This window comes from Ranitomeya imitator, chromosome 1 (assembly GCF_032444005.1).
Source record: "Ranitomeya imitator isolate aRanImi1 chromosome 1, aRanImi1.pri, whole genome shotgun sequence".
Classification (NCBI taxonomy): Eukaryota; Metazoa; Chordata; class Amphibia; order Anura; family Dendrobatidae; genus Ranitomeya; species Ranitomeya imitator.
Window position 1 is genome coordinate 937,205,890 of NC_091282.1, and position 15,574 is coordinate 937,221,463.

The following is a 15,574-nucleotide window of genomic DNA, read 5'->3' on the forward strand; positions in this document are numbered from 1 at the left end:
TGGCTCCTTCTTGGGCACCACCCCCAATGGAGAAACGATCACCCCTTCCATAGGCAGCGAACTAAACGGGCCCGCCATTCTTCCTAACTCCACCTCTTTTGCTAACTTACTCGAAACAACATCCGCATGTAAACTTGCTGACCTCAGATTTTTTGTAGAAAAGGGGACCGTATGATTCGGGTGAGGAATCCTAAAACCTTCAGCAAAACCGTCCCTAATCACCACCGCCTTCAACCGGTCCGGATATCTACTTAGATAAGGGGCCATCTTTTGAAGCCTCACCGGCGTCACCCCCATGACCGCTACCCCCTGCTGGCTTGCCCCTTGCTTTTCTGAAACATTTTGAAGCCCCGTGTGAAGCTCCGCTACAATGGGAACACACGTGCTTAAACCTGCAGGTATTGCCATACTTGCACTGGCCGTCATTGAACTGCCAGCACGTTCCCGTTTTTTCCTTCGCCCCTTGATACCCCTGTCCTCCTCCTCCCCCTTGTCCTGATTGCTGACTACTACTCCCCGCGCCCCCTTGAAAGGACTGCCCGTACCTCACAGGGGCCATCACCTTCAGCCACAATCCAATGTCCTTATGCTCCCATTTTATCTCAGGCCTAACCGCCTTCCGCTGCCTGAATTGTTCATCGTAACGCTGCCAAGCCTGGCCCCCATACGTACGATGTGCCTCACCAATAGAATCAAAGTAACAGAAAAGACCCGAGCAATTTTCCGGGAATTTTTCTCCTATCACACTGGCCAAGATAGCAAAAGCCTGTTGCCAATTAACAAACGTTTGCGGAATCAGGCGCCAACGCCTTTTTTCCTCCTCTTCCTTTTTGCTATCATCTTTTTTCCCTTTGTCCAGATTAAATTTTTCCAAAGGGAGGAGGGAGAAAATCTCGACAAATTCATCCTTCCAGATCTTCTCCTTCACCTCCTTCTTTAAATGGGCACCGAGGGGACCCTCAAAGCACACAAAGACCTCCCCTTTTGCCCGATCATCCAACTTTATCTCATCCTTCTTACCCGTCTCCGTTTGAACCGACACTGACACCCCAGCTGCCTGGGCCGACGCGGCCGCCCCAGACCTCACTAATTCACCGGAGCCCCCTCCCCCGGCTGTACTAACAGGATCCACCAACCAAGCCCCAGCAGGTGACCCTCCCATATTACTTGCTGGCCCCGCGTCCAATCGCCTCAAAATATGCGACATACCTGCCAAAAGCTCTCTAACGCCAGGAAGCCCAGAACCAGCGTCCCCTACCCCCTCCACTAACCCCACCGTACCCGGCACCGAAATAGGAATAGACATGTACTCACGAGGCTGCGCAGGTGCTGTGTCCCCACCAGCCGTGTCTCCGGAATCCCGCTGTTCGCCATCTTCTGGATGTTCGCTCTCAGATCCGGGGTCGTCGCTGCCGCTGAATTGCCCCAGGCCCGCGCCCCTGGCCTCCACGTCACCAGGGGGGACCGAGACTGGCGATACACTCCTGTCGCTGGACCTCCTGGCGGATCTTGACCTGACGGCTGTTTGCAATCCACCTCGGCCTCCTGGCCTACTTGCCCGACCGGCACCTGCCCCACGACCAACGCGTCCCGGGCCCAGCTGAACCACCGATGCCAGCCTGCCCGTCGCCCTACTCTGTCGTCTCGTGCCGCTGCCAGGCCCACCTAGGGGAGGTGAGCCCGCCGCTGTCACCGCTGCTCCATGGCTCCCCCTCACTGCTGCCGTCGCTGGACTCCTGGCTCCTCCTGTTGTCGCCGCCGCTGACTGTGCTGTAAGTCTGCTGTTCCTGGCGCCGCTGGGGGGCGCCGCACTTCCCCTCGATCCCGGACTAGGCCGCACTACCTGTGCGGCCCTCACCGCTGACGTCGCTGTGCTCCCTTCTCCTCCTGACTCTGCCGCCGCTGCCCGCGCTGTGCTCCGGCTGCTTCTGGCACCGCTAGAGGGCGCCGCACCGCCGCTCGCTCCCGGACTAGGCCGCACTTCCGTTGCGGCCCTGGCTTCCGCTGCGGCCCTGGCATCGGGCCGTGCCTGGCTGGTCGCCGCTCCACGTCGCCGCCTCGCGCCGGCAGAGCCGCCGGGTGGATTCCTGCCGGAGGGGGGGACGGGCAGGATGGTCGCGCCGCGTCCCGCAGCCCCCGCAGGGTCCCCGGAGGGGCTCCGCGGCCTGCGCCTGCCGCGCGGTGACATGTCGGGGGACAATCTTTCTGGGGGCCGGGTTCTCCTGGTCCTGCTGCCCCGGCTCCCGCAGTCGCCCAGCAGCCTGGTGAGCTGCTCTTCCAGCCATCCATCGCTCCTGGACCTGGATTCCCTGCGCAGCTGCTCCACGAGGCTGTCTATGGAGGCCATGGTGAGTAGCTGCACACTTCTTCTCTCCTGATGATTCACCTCACAAGTGATCCTTCCCGCACTTCTCCAGCCCCTGCCTCCTTTCCCCACTAGGTCCACCCCTTATTCAAAAATTTCCACCAATCACCTATAAGATCCCTTTTTTTATTCAAAACTCTAAAACTCCCTTCTTGGCAACGCAGTCATGTGGGGGCTTTCATCCAGCTGCGCCCATTACAGCCCCCCTTCTTGATTTAACATGTCCCTTTCGTCACATTATTTTCAGGGGTACCATCATTTCTGTTCAGGCCTATTTCATGAGTTTTATTTTCTTTTTATTTCTGTGGAAGCATGGTGGAAAAGCAATGTCTGACTTTCATTTGTTCATTTTCATACATCTTTTACTTATTATTACTTTTGTCACATTCAAGTTATTACTGTAACCATTGTGGGTTTTTCTGTCATTAAACGAGGAGTACCAACAATTTTTACCACGTGTGTAGGCTTACCTTTGTGTCCTGTATATCTATTCTGTCTTCTAAGTTTCCAACAGAACAATAGCAATAAATCTCCCCTCTGTTAATTCTGACCCAGTCTATACAGCAAAGTGTAATTCTCGACATAATGTTGTGCTCATCTGGTCAGGGTAAACTGTGATTTTCAGGAAAAAAAGTTTTTGTGATAAATTCATTTGAAGTGGTGGGTTTCTTGATTGATATTGTATATATTACTTTTTGGAACATTACCTCATTACCTTTTGCTAATCTATTTTGAGCTTTGCCTATTACTTTGCGGACATATGATTATTACATGTTTTTGCAAGACAGTAATACAAGGATATGTTAGGTAGACTTTACTGTTTTATAAGCTAGAAAAAGTTCCCATTCCTGATTAAAATAGAATAAAGATTGGGCCTCTCTTTTGTAAGTGTTATTTGCTGCTTAAAATGACTTAGATATCTTAAACAACATAATCTTTTAGAATTTCCTCCATTTTGTATTTTAAGGGGTCCTCTCAAAACTGCTATTTACATGCAGATATAGGGTTTTACATGTAGGTAAATAGTGTTTAAATCATGTTTGGTTGCATTACTGAATAAGCAGCTACAGAGCAAAAAAATGAAGTTATATTCCCCCTGCAGCCATTCTCTTTCAGTCATCTGGATGTTGCAGGTAGCTGTGACAGTCCCTGCTCACTTCACAGCGAGATTACTGTAATATCTCTCAGGTAGATTAAGGGTATGGTCACACAGTGGCATTTTGATCGCTACGACGGCACGATTTGTGATGTTCCAGCAATATATCCCTAACGTTCCAGCGATCTCGCTGTGTCTGACACGCTCCTGCGATCAGGGACCCAGCTGAGAATCGTACGTCGTAGCAGATCGTTTGAAACTTTCTTTCGTCGTCTAGTGTCCCGCTGTGGTGGCATGATCGCATGGTGTAACAAAGGTGTGCACGATATTGTATACGATGTGCGCATAGTAACCAACGGCTTCTACATCGCACATACGTCATGAAATTATCGCTCCAGCGTCGTACATTGCAAAGTGTGACAGCAGTCTACGACGCTGGAGCGATATTGTTACGATGCTGGAGCGTCACGGATCGTGCCGTCGTAGCGATCAAAATGCCACTGTGTGACGGTACCCTAACAGCCTGCAGCATTTGAATGCACAACAGACTGTCAATTAATGTATAGGGGAGTGATTACATAGTAAGCAGTAACTGTAGCAGTTCCCTGCAATGCCCCAATGACTGGAAGTAAGAGGCTGCAGGGCTAGTTGGACACACCTCTGCTGTTGCTATTATCTCATCAGACATCTGTGACATGTGGAGTAGTCCCTACGTCTCCACAAACTTATCGTTTGCAGTAAGCATCAAGAAGAGACATTTAGAAACTAATCACTATGCTGCATTCATCTTTGCAAACTCCTGTGAATTTTCACAAACTCTCAGACCTACTGGTCAACCATGTTCTAGCTCTCTGCGGGTTAACCCATTTTTGCTGTGAGAATCACAAACTATTATTAGAGACCGTTCATATTAAGTTATTCTGCCATCTACATCTGTATCTGCTTCCGACCTGCTATTTTCCTATTCAGCTGTTCTCCTCAATCTGTGGCTTCCATCATTTCTTGCCTCGCCTGTTTGCCTGCCACCCAACATGAGCAGATGTCTGGGTCCTACTGTTTCACGTGCCTTCCATCCTGCTGTGCCAAATCCCTAGGTGTCCACCCTGATCTGAATCCAGCTCAGCATCTGAGGCTAACACTGCTCCGGTAAGGCAGGCAGATCTACAGATTCGTCCTAAAACTGCAAGAAACTCGTTTCTGGAGATAACAGGTTCCCTTTAAATGTTTTATTTTCCATTAAAGTACAAACAGAGTTCAATGAAAAAAAGAGTAAACTTTATTATACTGTGGGCTGGGGAAGTAATATATAACCCAACTTTCATACGGTCACTGTTCATTGATTACATGGACTAAGCAATTCATCACCAATGCAGTGAATAGTGTAAATGGAAATGAGTCATTGCATTGGCAACTACCATGGGGCCATGTGCCATCTGCTCCTTTTGGCCAAATCCATTAGCTGCCTGTGACATATAGATAAAAGCTGTTCTTTGCTGTCATTTACAATGTCAGTGAGGCAGAAATGTAGTATAAGGAAAAGTTAGGCGAAAGAAAGCAAGCAACCTTACGGAGGTCAAAATTGAAGCGGTATTAGAGTAGCCCAGTGGTTGTTAAACCCTTACAAAAGGCATTTATTCTAAAATCAGTTAAAGCATACAATAAAACCCAGGTCGGAAAAAATCTAACCTTAAATCAAAAATATATTTAACCCCTTAGCGACCGCCGATACGCCTTATAACGGCGGCCGCTAAGGGTACTTAAACCACAGCGCCATTAATTAACGGCGCTGTGGAAAAAGTAAATAGCGCCCCCCAGAGTCGGATTTTCTCCGGGGTCTCGGCTGCCGGGGGTAGCCGAGACCCCAGAGAACATGATTCGAGGGGTTTTTTACCGACCCCGCATTTGCGATCGCCGGTAATTAACTGTTTACCGGCGATAGCAAAAAAAAAACAAAAACGTGATTTCTTTTTAATTTCTCTGTCCTCCGATGTGATCGCACATCAGAGGACAGAGAAAAGGGGTCCCCGATCGCCCCCCGATACTCACCTATCTCCCCCGGTGCTCCTCGTGGCTCCCGGTGGGCGCCGCCATCTTCAAAATGGCGGGCGCATGCGCAGTGCGCCCGCTGGCCGCCCCCTGGAGAATCTTTGGGGTCTCGGCTACCGGGGTAGCCGAGACCCCAAAGAGCATGATCGGGGTCGGTTTTACCGACTCCTGTTTTGCAATCGCCGGTAATTAACTGTTTACCGGCGACCGCAAAAAAAAAAAAAAAAAAGCAAAGTGTAATTCTCTGTCCTCTGATGTGATCGCACATCAGAGGACAGAGAAATAGGGGGATTCGGGGACCCTATCATACTCACCGGTGTCCCTGGGTCCTCCTGCTGCTCCTCCGGGCCGCCGGGGAAAAGAAAATGGCGGGCGCATGCGCAGTGCGCCCGCCATCTGTCTCCATCTGCCGGCCGGCAGGAAAAGAGCAGTTGGGGCTAAAATTAGGGCTAGGGCTAGGGTTAGGGCTAGGGTTAGGATTAGGGTTAGGGCTAGGGTTAGGGCTAGGGTTAGGGCTAAATTTAGGGTTAGGATTGGGGCTAAATTTAGGGTTAGGGTTGGGGCTAAATTTAGGGTTAGCGTTGGCACTAAATTTAGGGTTAGGCTTCTTTCACACGTCGGTACGGGGCCGTCGCAATGCATCGGCCCGACATACCGATGCACGTTGTGAAAATTGAACGTTTTTTTTGTGCTGACGGTCCGCCAAAACACTGATCCAGTGGACGACAGACGCAACGTGTGGCCATCCGTCACGATCCGTCGGCAATTCAAGTCTATGGGCAAAAAACGCATCCTGCGGGTACATTTGCAGGATCCGTTTCTTGTCCAAAACGACGGATTGCGACGGATGCCAAACGACGCAAGTGTGAAAGTAGCCTTAGGGCTAGGGTTAGGGTTGGGGCTAAAGTTAGGGCTAGGGTTGGGGCTAAAGTTAGGGTTAGAGTTGGGATTAGAGTTAGGGTTGGCATTAGGGTTACGCTTGGGATTAGGGTTAGGTTTGGGATTAGGGTTAAGGTTAGGGTTGTGATTAGGGGTGTATTGGGATTAGGGTTAGGTTTGAGGTTAGGGTTGAGATTAGGATTAGGGGTGTGTTGGATTTAGGGTTTTGATTAGGGTTATGGTTAGGGTTGACATTAGGGTTGTTTTGGGGTAAGGGTTGTGATTATCGTTAGGGTTAGTGATTAGGATTATGGATCGGGTTGGGATTAGGGTTAGGGGTGTGTTGGGGTTAGGGTTGGAGCTAGAATTGGGGGGTTTCCACTGTTTAGGTACATCAGGGGGTCTCCAAACACGACAGCCAATTTTGCGCTCAAAAAGTCAAATGGTGCTCCCTCCCTTCTGAGCTCTGCCGTGCGCCCAAACAGTGGGTTACCCCCACATATGGGGCATCAGCGTACTCGGGATAAATTGGACAACAACTTCTGGGGTCCAATTTCTCCTGTTACCCTTGCGAAAATAAAAACTTGGGGGCTACAAAATCTTTTTTTGTGGAAAAAAAAATATTTTTTATTTTTATGACTCTGCATTATAAACTTCTGTGAAGCACTTGGGCATTCAAAGTTCTCACCACACATCTATATAAGTTCCTTGGGGGGTCTAGTTTCCAAAACGGGGTCACTTGTGGGGGGTTACTACTGTTTAGGTACATCAGGGGCTCTGCAAACGCAACATAAAGCCCACAGGCCATTCTATCTAAGTCTGCATTCCAAAACGGCGCTCCTTCCCTTCCGAGCTCTGCCATGCGCCCAAGCAGTGGTTTACCCCCACATATGGGGCATCAGCGTACTCAGGATAAATTGATAAACAACTTTAGTGGTCCAATTTCTCCTGTTACCCTTGTGAAAATAAAAACTTGGGGGCTACAATATCTTTTTTGTGGAAAAAAAATATTTTTTATTTTCACGACTCTGCATTCTAAACTTCTGTGAAGCACTTGGGCATTCAAAGTTCTTACCACACATCTAGATAAGTTCCTTGGGGGGTCTAGTTTCCAAAAGGGGTCACTTGTGGGGGGTTACTACTGTTTAGGTACATCAGGGGCTCTGCAATCGCAACATAACGCCCACAGACCATTCTATCAAAGTCTGCATTCCAAAACGGCGCTCCTTCCCTTCCGAGCTCTGCCGTGCGCCCAAACAGTGGTTTACCCCCACATATGGCGCATCAGCGTACTCAGGATAAATTGGACAACTACTATTGCAGTCCAATTTCTCCTGTTATCCTTGTGAAAATAAAAACTTGGGGACTACAATATCTTTTTTGTGGAAAAAAAATATTTTTTATTTTCACGACTCTGCATTCTAAACTTCTGTGAAGCACTTGGGCATTCAAAGTTCTCACCACACATCTAGATAAGTTCGTTGGGGGGGTCTAGTTTCCAAAATGGGGTCACTTGTGGAGGGTTTCTACTGGTTAGGTACATCAGGGGCTCTGCAAACGCAACATAACGCCCGCAGACCATTCTATCAAAGTCTGCATTCCAAAACGGCGCTCCTTCCCTTCCGAGCTCTGCCGTGCGCCCAAACAGTGGTTTACCCACACATATGGGGCATCAGCGTACTCAGGATAAATTGATAAACAACTTTAGTGGTCCAATTTCTCCTGTTACCCTTGTGAAAATAAAAACTTGGGGGCTAAAAAATCTTTTTTGTGGAAAAAAATAATATTTTTTATTTTCACGACTCTGCGTTCTAAACTTCTGTGAAGCACTTGGGCATTCAAAGTTCTCACCATACATCTAGATAAGTTCCAAGGGGGGTCTAGTTTCCAAAATGGTGTCACTTGTGGGGGATTTCTACTGTTTAGGCACATCAGGGGCTCTCCAAACGCGACATGGTGTCCGATCTCAATTCCAAACAATTCTACATTGAAAAAGTAAAACGGCACTCCTTCTCTTTCAAGCTCTGCAGTGCGCCCAAACAGTGGTCTACCCCCACATATTGGGTATCAACGTACTCAGGAGAAATCGCACAAAACTTTAGTGGTCTAATTTCTCCTGTTACCCTTGTGAAAATAAAAATTTGGGGGGAAAAAAGATCATTTTTGTAGAAAAAATGCGATTTTTTTTTTTTTCACGGCTCTATGTTATAAACATCTGTGAAGCACATGGGGCTTCAAAGTGCTCACCACACATCTAGATAAGTTCCTTAAGGGGGTCTAGTTTCCAAAATTGGGTCACTTGTGGGGGGTTTCCACTGTTTAGGCACACCAGGGGCTCTGCAAACGCAACTTGGCATCCGATCTCAATTCCAGACAATTCTACATTGAAAAAGTAAAATGGCACTCCTTCCCTTCCAAGCTCTGCGGTGCGCCCAAACAGTGGTTTACCCTCACATATGGGGTATCGACGTATTCAGGAGAAATCGCACAACAACTTTTGTGGTCTAATTTCTCCTGTTACCCTTGTGAAAATAAGAATTTGTGGGCGAAAAGATCATTTTTGTGTAAACAAAAGCAATTTTTTATTTTCACGGTTCTACGTTATAAACTTCCGTGAAGCACTTGGGGGTTCAAAGTGCTCACCACACATCTAGATAAGTTCCTTAAGGGGTCTAGTTTCCAAAATGGTGTCACTTGTGGGGGGTTTCCACTGTTTAGGCACATTAGGGGCTCTCTAAACGTGACATGGCGTCCGATCTCAATTCCAGCCAATTCTGCATTGAAAAAGTCAAACGGTACTCCTTCACTTCCAAGCTCTGCGGTGCGCCCAAACAGTGGTTTAGCCCCACATATGGGGTATTGGCGTATTCAGGAGAAATTGCATAACAAAATTTATGGTTACATTTCTGTTTTTACACATGTGAAAATAAAAAAATGGTTCTGAATTAAGATGTTTGCAAAAAAAAATTAAATGTTCATTTTTTCCTTCCACATTGTTTCAGTTCCTGTGAAGCACGTAAAGGGTTAATAAACTTCTTGAATGTGGTTTTGAGAACCTTGAGGGGTGTAGTTCTTAGAATGGTGTCACACTTCGTTATTTTCTATCATATAGACCCCTCAAAATGACTTCAAATGTGATGTGGTCCCTAAAAAAAAATGGTGTTGTAAAAATGAGAAATTGCTGGTCAACTTTTAACCCTTATAACTCCCTAACCAAAAAAAATCTTTGTTTCCAAAATTGTGCTGATGTAAAGTAGACATGTGGGAAATGTTATTTATTAACTATTTTTCGTGACATATCTCTCTGATTTAAGGGCATAAAAATACAAAGTTTGAAAATTGCAAAATTTTAAAAATTTTCACCATATTTCCGTTTTTTTCATAAATAATCGCAAGTAATATCGAAGAAATGTTACCACTAACATGAAGTACAATATGTCACGAAAAAACAATCTCAGAATCAGCGGGATCCGTTGAAGTGTTCCAGAGTTATAACCTCATAAAGTGACAGTGGTCAGAATTGTAAAAATTGGCGCGGTCATTAAGTACCAAATTGGCTCTGTCACTAAGGGGTTAAAAATAAAGACATTACCTCATACAGGTTGTAGAAAAACTATGGTATAGTTAAAAAACCTTTGAACTGTGACTGGGATAACTGCTACTCTCCTCTACAGGAGTCAAATGTGGAGAACACATCCCACCGTACACGGTGCTCTTGTATTTGAGCATTGGAGGTGGAAATGCCATAAGTTCTATTGCGGCCAGGCAGGAAAATGTCAGATGCTGCTGTGGTTACATGGTGGTCATCAACTATTAATTTTTATAAATATATTATAGAACAACTTGTCCCCTAGAAAAATGAAATTCAAAAAGCTGTCCGGAAGTCACAAGAGCTCAATGCAGGTCTATGAGAGCCAGAACGAGGATGTCATAGAGCAGTATGGGAAAGTGACCTCCACACAGCTCCATGAAATACTCCAGCTGTCGGCAGGTCACTTTTCACCGGAGACCAACGGGAGCGACCTTGGAAACGGATGAAGGTGGCGGAAGGTGAGTATGAGACCGGGGGGATGGGGAGTTACATTGAAAGCACCACTCCAGCTGTGCAATAAAAAAACGCTGGAGTGGTACTAGAATTAGATGTTGATGAAACAATATAAGATGTTTAGATATAAAAAATAATCAATAAAAATAATTGATTTTATCAGGTATGTTATTATATGCCTCGATATGGAGATGTATAGTTTTATAATCAATGGTTTTATTTTCTTTAGGAGAATGGAGGTCTTGTGAAGAAGATTGAGGAGGGTGAAGACACTGAAGTATAGGCTAGCTGTCCAGATCCAAGGTTCAGAATGGAGCAATACTCTGGTCTTGGGTGGAAAATAGAATGTCATGAGGCACAGAATGAATAATATTAGTTTATAAAAAGCATTAGAATACATTGAAAACTATGGTCCTGGGGTAACCAAGGGCACATACCGATGGCAGTCATATGCAGTGGATTTTCTACCTGGATTGTCCAGGTGGCAGATCTACATGTTCACTAATAAAACCATAGGAAACATCTCCAGAGTAACTTTACAGGCATTAGTATACTGTGAATTTGACATTTGCAATTCAAAGGGGGAAATGAGCAGCAAATGCAGAGCATTTCCACACTTAAATTCACAGCTTTTTTTTTTGCAACTACAGATTTTGTTGGGAATTTGACTATGCAGAAATCCCACAGTGGATACGTCTCATAGAAACCATATTCTTCCATGACTTTGGCGATATGAAAACAGCATTTATTGCTGTACTACGCTGCTTCCATTCATTCCTTTCAGAGTTATGGAAACAGCGTAACTCAGCTGCTCTTGACTTAGTAAAATATCGGAAGACAAAAAAAAGGGTTAATCAGTCCATATCTAATATAAAGGTATTATAGGGCTTTACTCCACATACTCCCCTTGAGAAAGCGTAACGTCGGGGCACTGGTGGCTGTATGTGGGGTCCCTTCACCTCAATATGGGTAAGCGCTATACTACCTTTATATTAGATATGGACTGATTAAGCCTTTTTTTGTCCTCCAATATTATACTGCATGATATACATATAGACGGACTGATTAAGTCACCATACTGCCCTAATAGCCTGTACTATGTTTTACGGTATCATGCTTTACATGCAAATTCTTACATGAATCATGGAAGTTCATTAATATTACCTGCTTTGTCTGATATAGACTACCTTGCTACCCTTTACTTTTTGTGAAAACCCCCTCCCACCTTTATCTACTTGATTTTATCCTCTTTGAATCCTCTTACATGTCCCATTTACTCTCTGGTTCATGTAATTTTTTACATTTATTCCTTAATAAAAATTTTTTAGATTTTATACTCTGAGTAGTGTTTTTCTAGGTATATGTTCATAGAACCCACCAGTTATTGATCTTTATGTGATAGGAAATCCCTTATAACTATGTTTATATGTCTTTTATGGTTATAAATGACAAGTATCTATAAATACAGTATATAGTACTTATCTAAAATGATTTTTGTGAATTTAAATGAGTTTTGCTAGATAAAATCATCATATTAGTATTTCAAGGTCTCTTGTCATATGTAACAAGGTACAGGAAGCGCAATGCTAGTATTTTCAATTTACCTTTTCACTCCATGCCCATAGACCGACTCCAAGAAATGCTATCCCCAAAAACTGAAAAAGATTAAAAAAAACAGCGTAAGATACGACTTTTACACACTGTATATATAACTATATAGCAGTCAAATTCGCCAATCTTGAGCAAGGTCTAGATCCTACAGATTAACATTTCCATTATCTGTCATGTAGACAATGGAAGTGTTCAAGTTTTTTTTTTGCAAACGTTACACTAAAGCCGCTCATATATATTAGATGGCTGTTGATTGAACAATGCTTTGGTCGATCATTCGGCCAACAGCCATCTCAGTCGACTCGCCCACACACAGGAGCACTCGTTCAGCTCTTGTATTCTCTATGAGGAAGCTGCTGGCTAACAAGTCGAACAGGAGATTATTTCTGGGAGAACAATACAATCGGCAGTCCGAAATTGGACAAGAGCGATTAACTTCTCTCCAGACCATCATACACGCCCCAGATACACATTATATCATTGCCTGAAGCCATCCATATTGTCTAATGTGTATGGGAGCTTTAAAGGTGCCGGAAAAATCCTTTACAGATTCTGTTGTGGTTTTGATCATGGATCTGCAGGAAAACCGCATTTAGTCCATGCAGATTTTTTTTATGGATTCTGCAGATTTTGCTACTTTGATTCCACAGATATGCTGCAGATTTTTGACCTTCAAATCCAGATGGAAACTTTGCAGAATATCTGCAGTGTATAAACATGACCTTACTGTCACAGGAAGACATCACCAGTCCTCACTAATACTTATTGGATATCCAGATTTAAAATTTAAGACAAGAATCACATGTTGTTGGTGCTGCCGGACAGACTGAGACAAGATGTTCTGCATATAATGAAAATAACCACGTATTCAAGCAATCTAAACTTTTATAGTAAAAACAATTGAAGCAGTAATAGGTATCATGCTGCCATCAAACAGTAAAGCCAAGAACTAAATCACCAACGAAAAACTAATACTTGTCTACAATCTACTAAACAAGAACATACATAAATATTCAATAGATAAAGACATTGCAAAAGTTGAATCCTTGTAATATGATGTCAAACATACAGGACAGTAGACTTTAGTTCTTTAGGATACACTCACACAGAGCTGTAATGGTGCAAATTGTACCCATGCCATAACCATCCTAAGCAGGGCCATAAGTGGGTCAGATGGGCTGGTCCCACAGTGGATCACATCAGTCTGATCAAATTTCATTATCATTTTGATAGCCTTATTCTGTCACTATGTGGTGGTAAGTCATGGCGTAGAGGTATTTTTTAATCTTATGTGCAGTAATATTGGAAATATTGGTCTTGCAGTATATCTTTATTTCCTCCAGGCCAGATAATATTTGTGATAGAGACCCAAATCTATAGAAGGTGGTTGTGGGGCCTGGGTGCTTACAAAATACCGGGCTGGATTTCCGTCGACCCTGATCCCAACTATACGTCGCAGACATATTTGTTGTTCACAGAGGACTGTGGGCAGTATTATACTGTACAGCGTAAGAAAAAATCATCCATTCTGGGGAAATAAACCCACATCATCCACGCTGGGTAATATGATAGGAAAGAAGATTTTCCTCACTACACTGAAGAGAATTTTCTTTATATTGCAGTTACATTGTGTTATCCAGAGCAGAATGTTACACCCGCACATGGTTTATTATTAATGACTAGAATATGTCAGGCAATCACCTTTGTGAACATTTTCATAATTTACAAGGGCACACCCTTCAGCCCTGGGATTTATTACTCAAATCCATTTCTTTCTTTCTTTATGACCAATTTCTTGGCTTAATTTCGCTTCTAAAATGCTAACAGATCGGATTGTTACTCCAAATGTCATCATTGCATAATTTAAGAATTCACAGCATTGTAATTTCAACATTTTTTTTTTGCAAGTAACTTAAAACACCACATTTGTACGGAAACTTATTCCCAGATGTGCAGGCCAGCAATCTACGCAACAGCCCAATTACCGTATATAAAATGTTATGTTCCTAAGTCGGATGGGAGGAGAAGAAATTTCATTAGCAAAAGAAATGGTAAATGTGTTTCTTTTTAATCTGGTATATGGAATTCAATATCTACAGAGCAAGAGAAGCCTAAAGCTGCAAAAAAAAAAAACCAAAACGCAAAAAGCTACTAAAAAGCAAAAGCATCAAATGACTCAATTTATTAAAATAATGCATGAACTCCATGTTCATATTATGTGCAGCCCACTGGACACGCCAAACATATCCACAGAGCTAAAATAACCCAACGGAGACCAAAAGAGTTTCTATTTTGGCTTTCAACGAACTGGTGAATATATAATTTTTTTTCCAGTATAAAATATTATAGTACACCAGATTATTTCATACAAAAGTATATAGTAAAAATGTATACCACGTGACCTTGTGTTATACATTTTTTGTACAATAGGAGATATGGCTGACGTAGGATCTAGGACTATCTGAATTTAAGATAGAAAAATTCAAAGTTTGAAAATTGCTTTTTTTTTATTTTTTATCAAATTTCTGATTATGTTATAAATAATTACAATACATATCTACATAAATGTACCATTAACATAAAGTAAAATGTATCTCCAAAAAAAGGGATAAGATTACTGGGCTATATTAAAACTTTTCAGAGTTATTGCCACATAAAGTGACATGTCAGATGTGAAAAATTTGCCTTGGTCATTAAGGGGTCACAGTTCCTTAGCTTCTTTTCATTTTATCTCTTCACTTTCCACAGTCATTTGTATCTTATCAAACTGTGCCGTATTACTTAGAAGTTGACTACGAAGCTTTTTTTTTATCATATACATTTTTCAGCATGGAACAAACACAATGATGCAGACACCCATAAATTTTTATTAGCCAAACATATATCAAAGGAGTGTTCTATTTGGCACACATTTATGTGGTTTATATTTTCAACTATTCTTAGCGTTTCGAACACACTGAATCCCGTTCATTAATGCTGACAGCATTGGCAAGACAAAGGAGAAAATTGTCTGGAGACTCGAAAAAGATAAGGGTTCATGGAGATCGGTAATTCACTGTTATTTAGTTGGAATGAAGTAGCAAAAGTACTCCAGAAATTCAGTACCAGATGGTCTTGTGACATGCTGCCTGGAACGTTCAGGCTTTTCCATAAGCTTTCACCTTGCAAATTTTGCTGAGCAAAGTGTAGAATAATTGCCAACGTAAATCCTCAGTGCTGGCAACACCTATGGCATGCCAAGCTGGTTTGACTGTTTTTATTGGAATGTATGGTTGTCATCCACACATGGAGCTGTCCCCAAGGCCAAAGTCTCATATTGTTACCACTTTTGAGAATCTGTATTCTGGTTTGATTACAACATATTTTTTTTTTATATATGACTCGCAAACCAAAGATGAGAAGGGCATGATTCCACCAGTAACGCATGGTGGTGGTAAATTTCTTCTATGGGGATGTATTAGCTCTAAGTGTGTTAGGGAATATATAATTAATATCATCAATGCTAAGATCTACTGTAAAATATTGAAAAAAG

General features: G+C 43.5%; 1 protein-coding gene across 1 annotated transcript in view; it reads right to left on the reverse strand.

Moving 5' to 3' along the window:
• Nucleotides 1–15,574, reverse strand: part of TSPAN5 (tetraspanin 5) — a 227,407-nt gene that overhangs the window by 103,508 nt on the left and 108,325 nt on the right. The window contains exon 2 of the mRNA XM_069743609.1: nt 12,036–12,086. Within this exon, the coding sequence (XP_069599710.1) occupies nt 12,036–12,086 (51 nt within the window). The remainder of the gene's footprint in view (nt 1–12,035; nt 12,087–15,574) is intronic.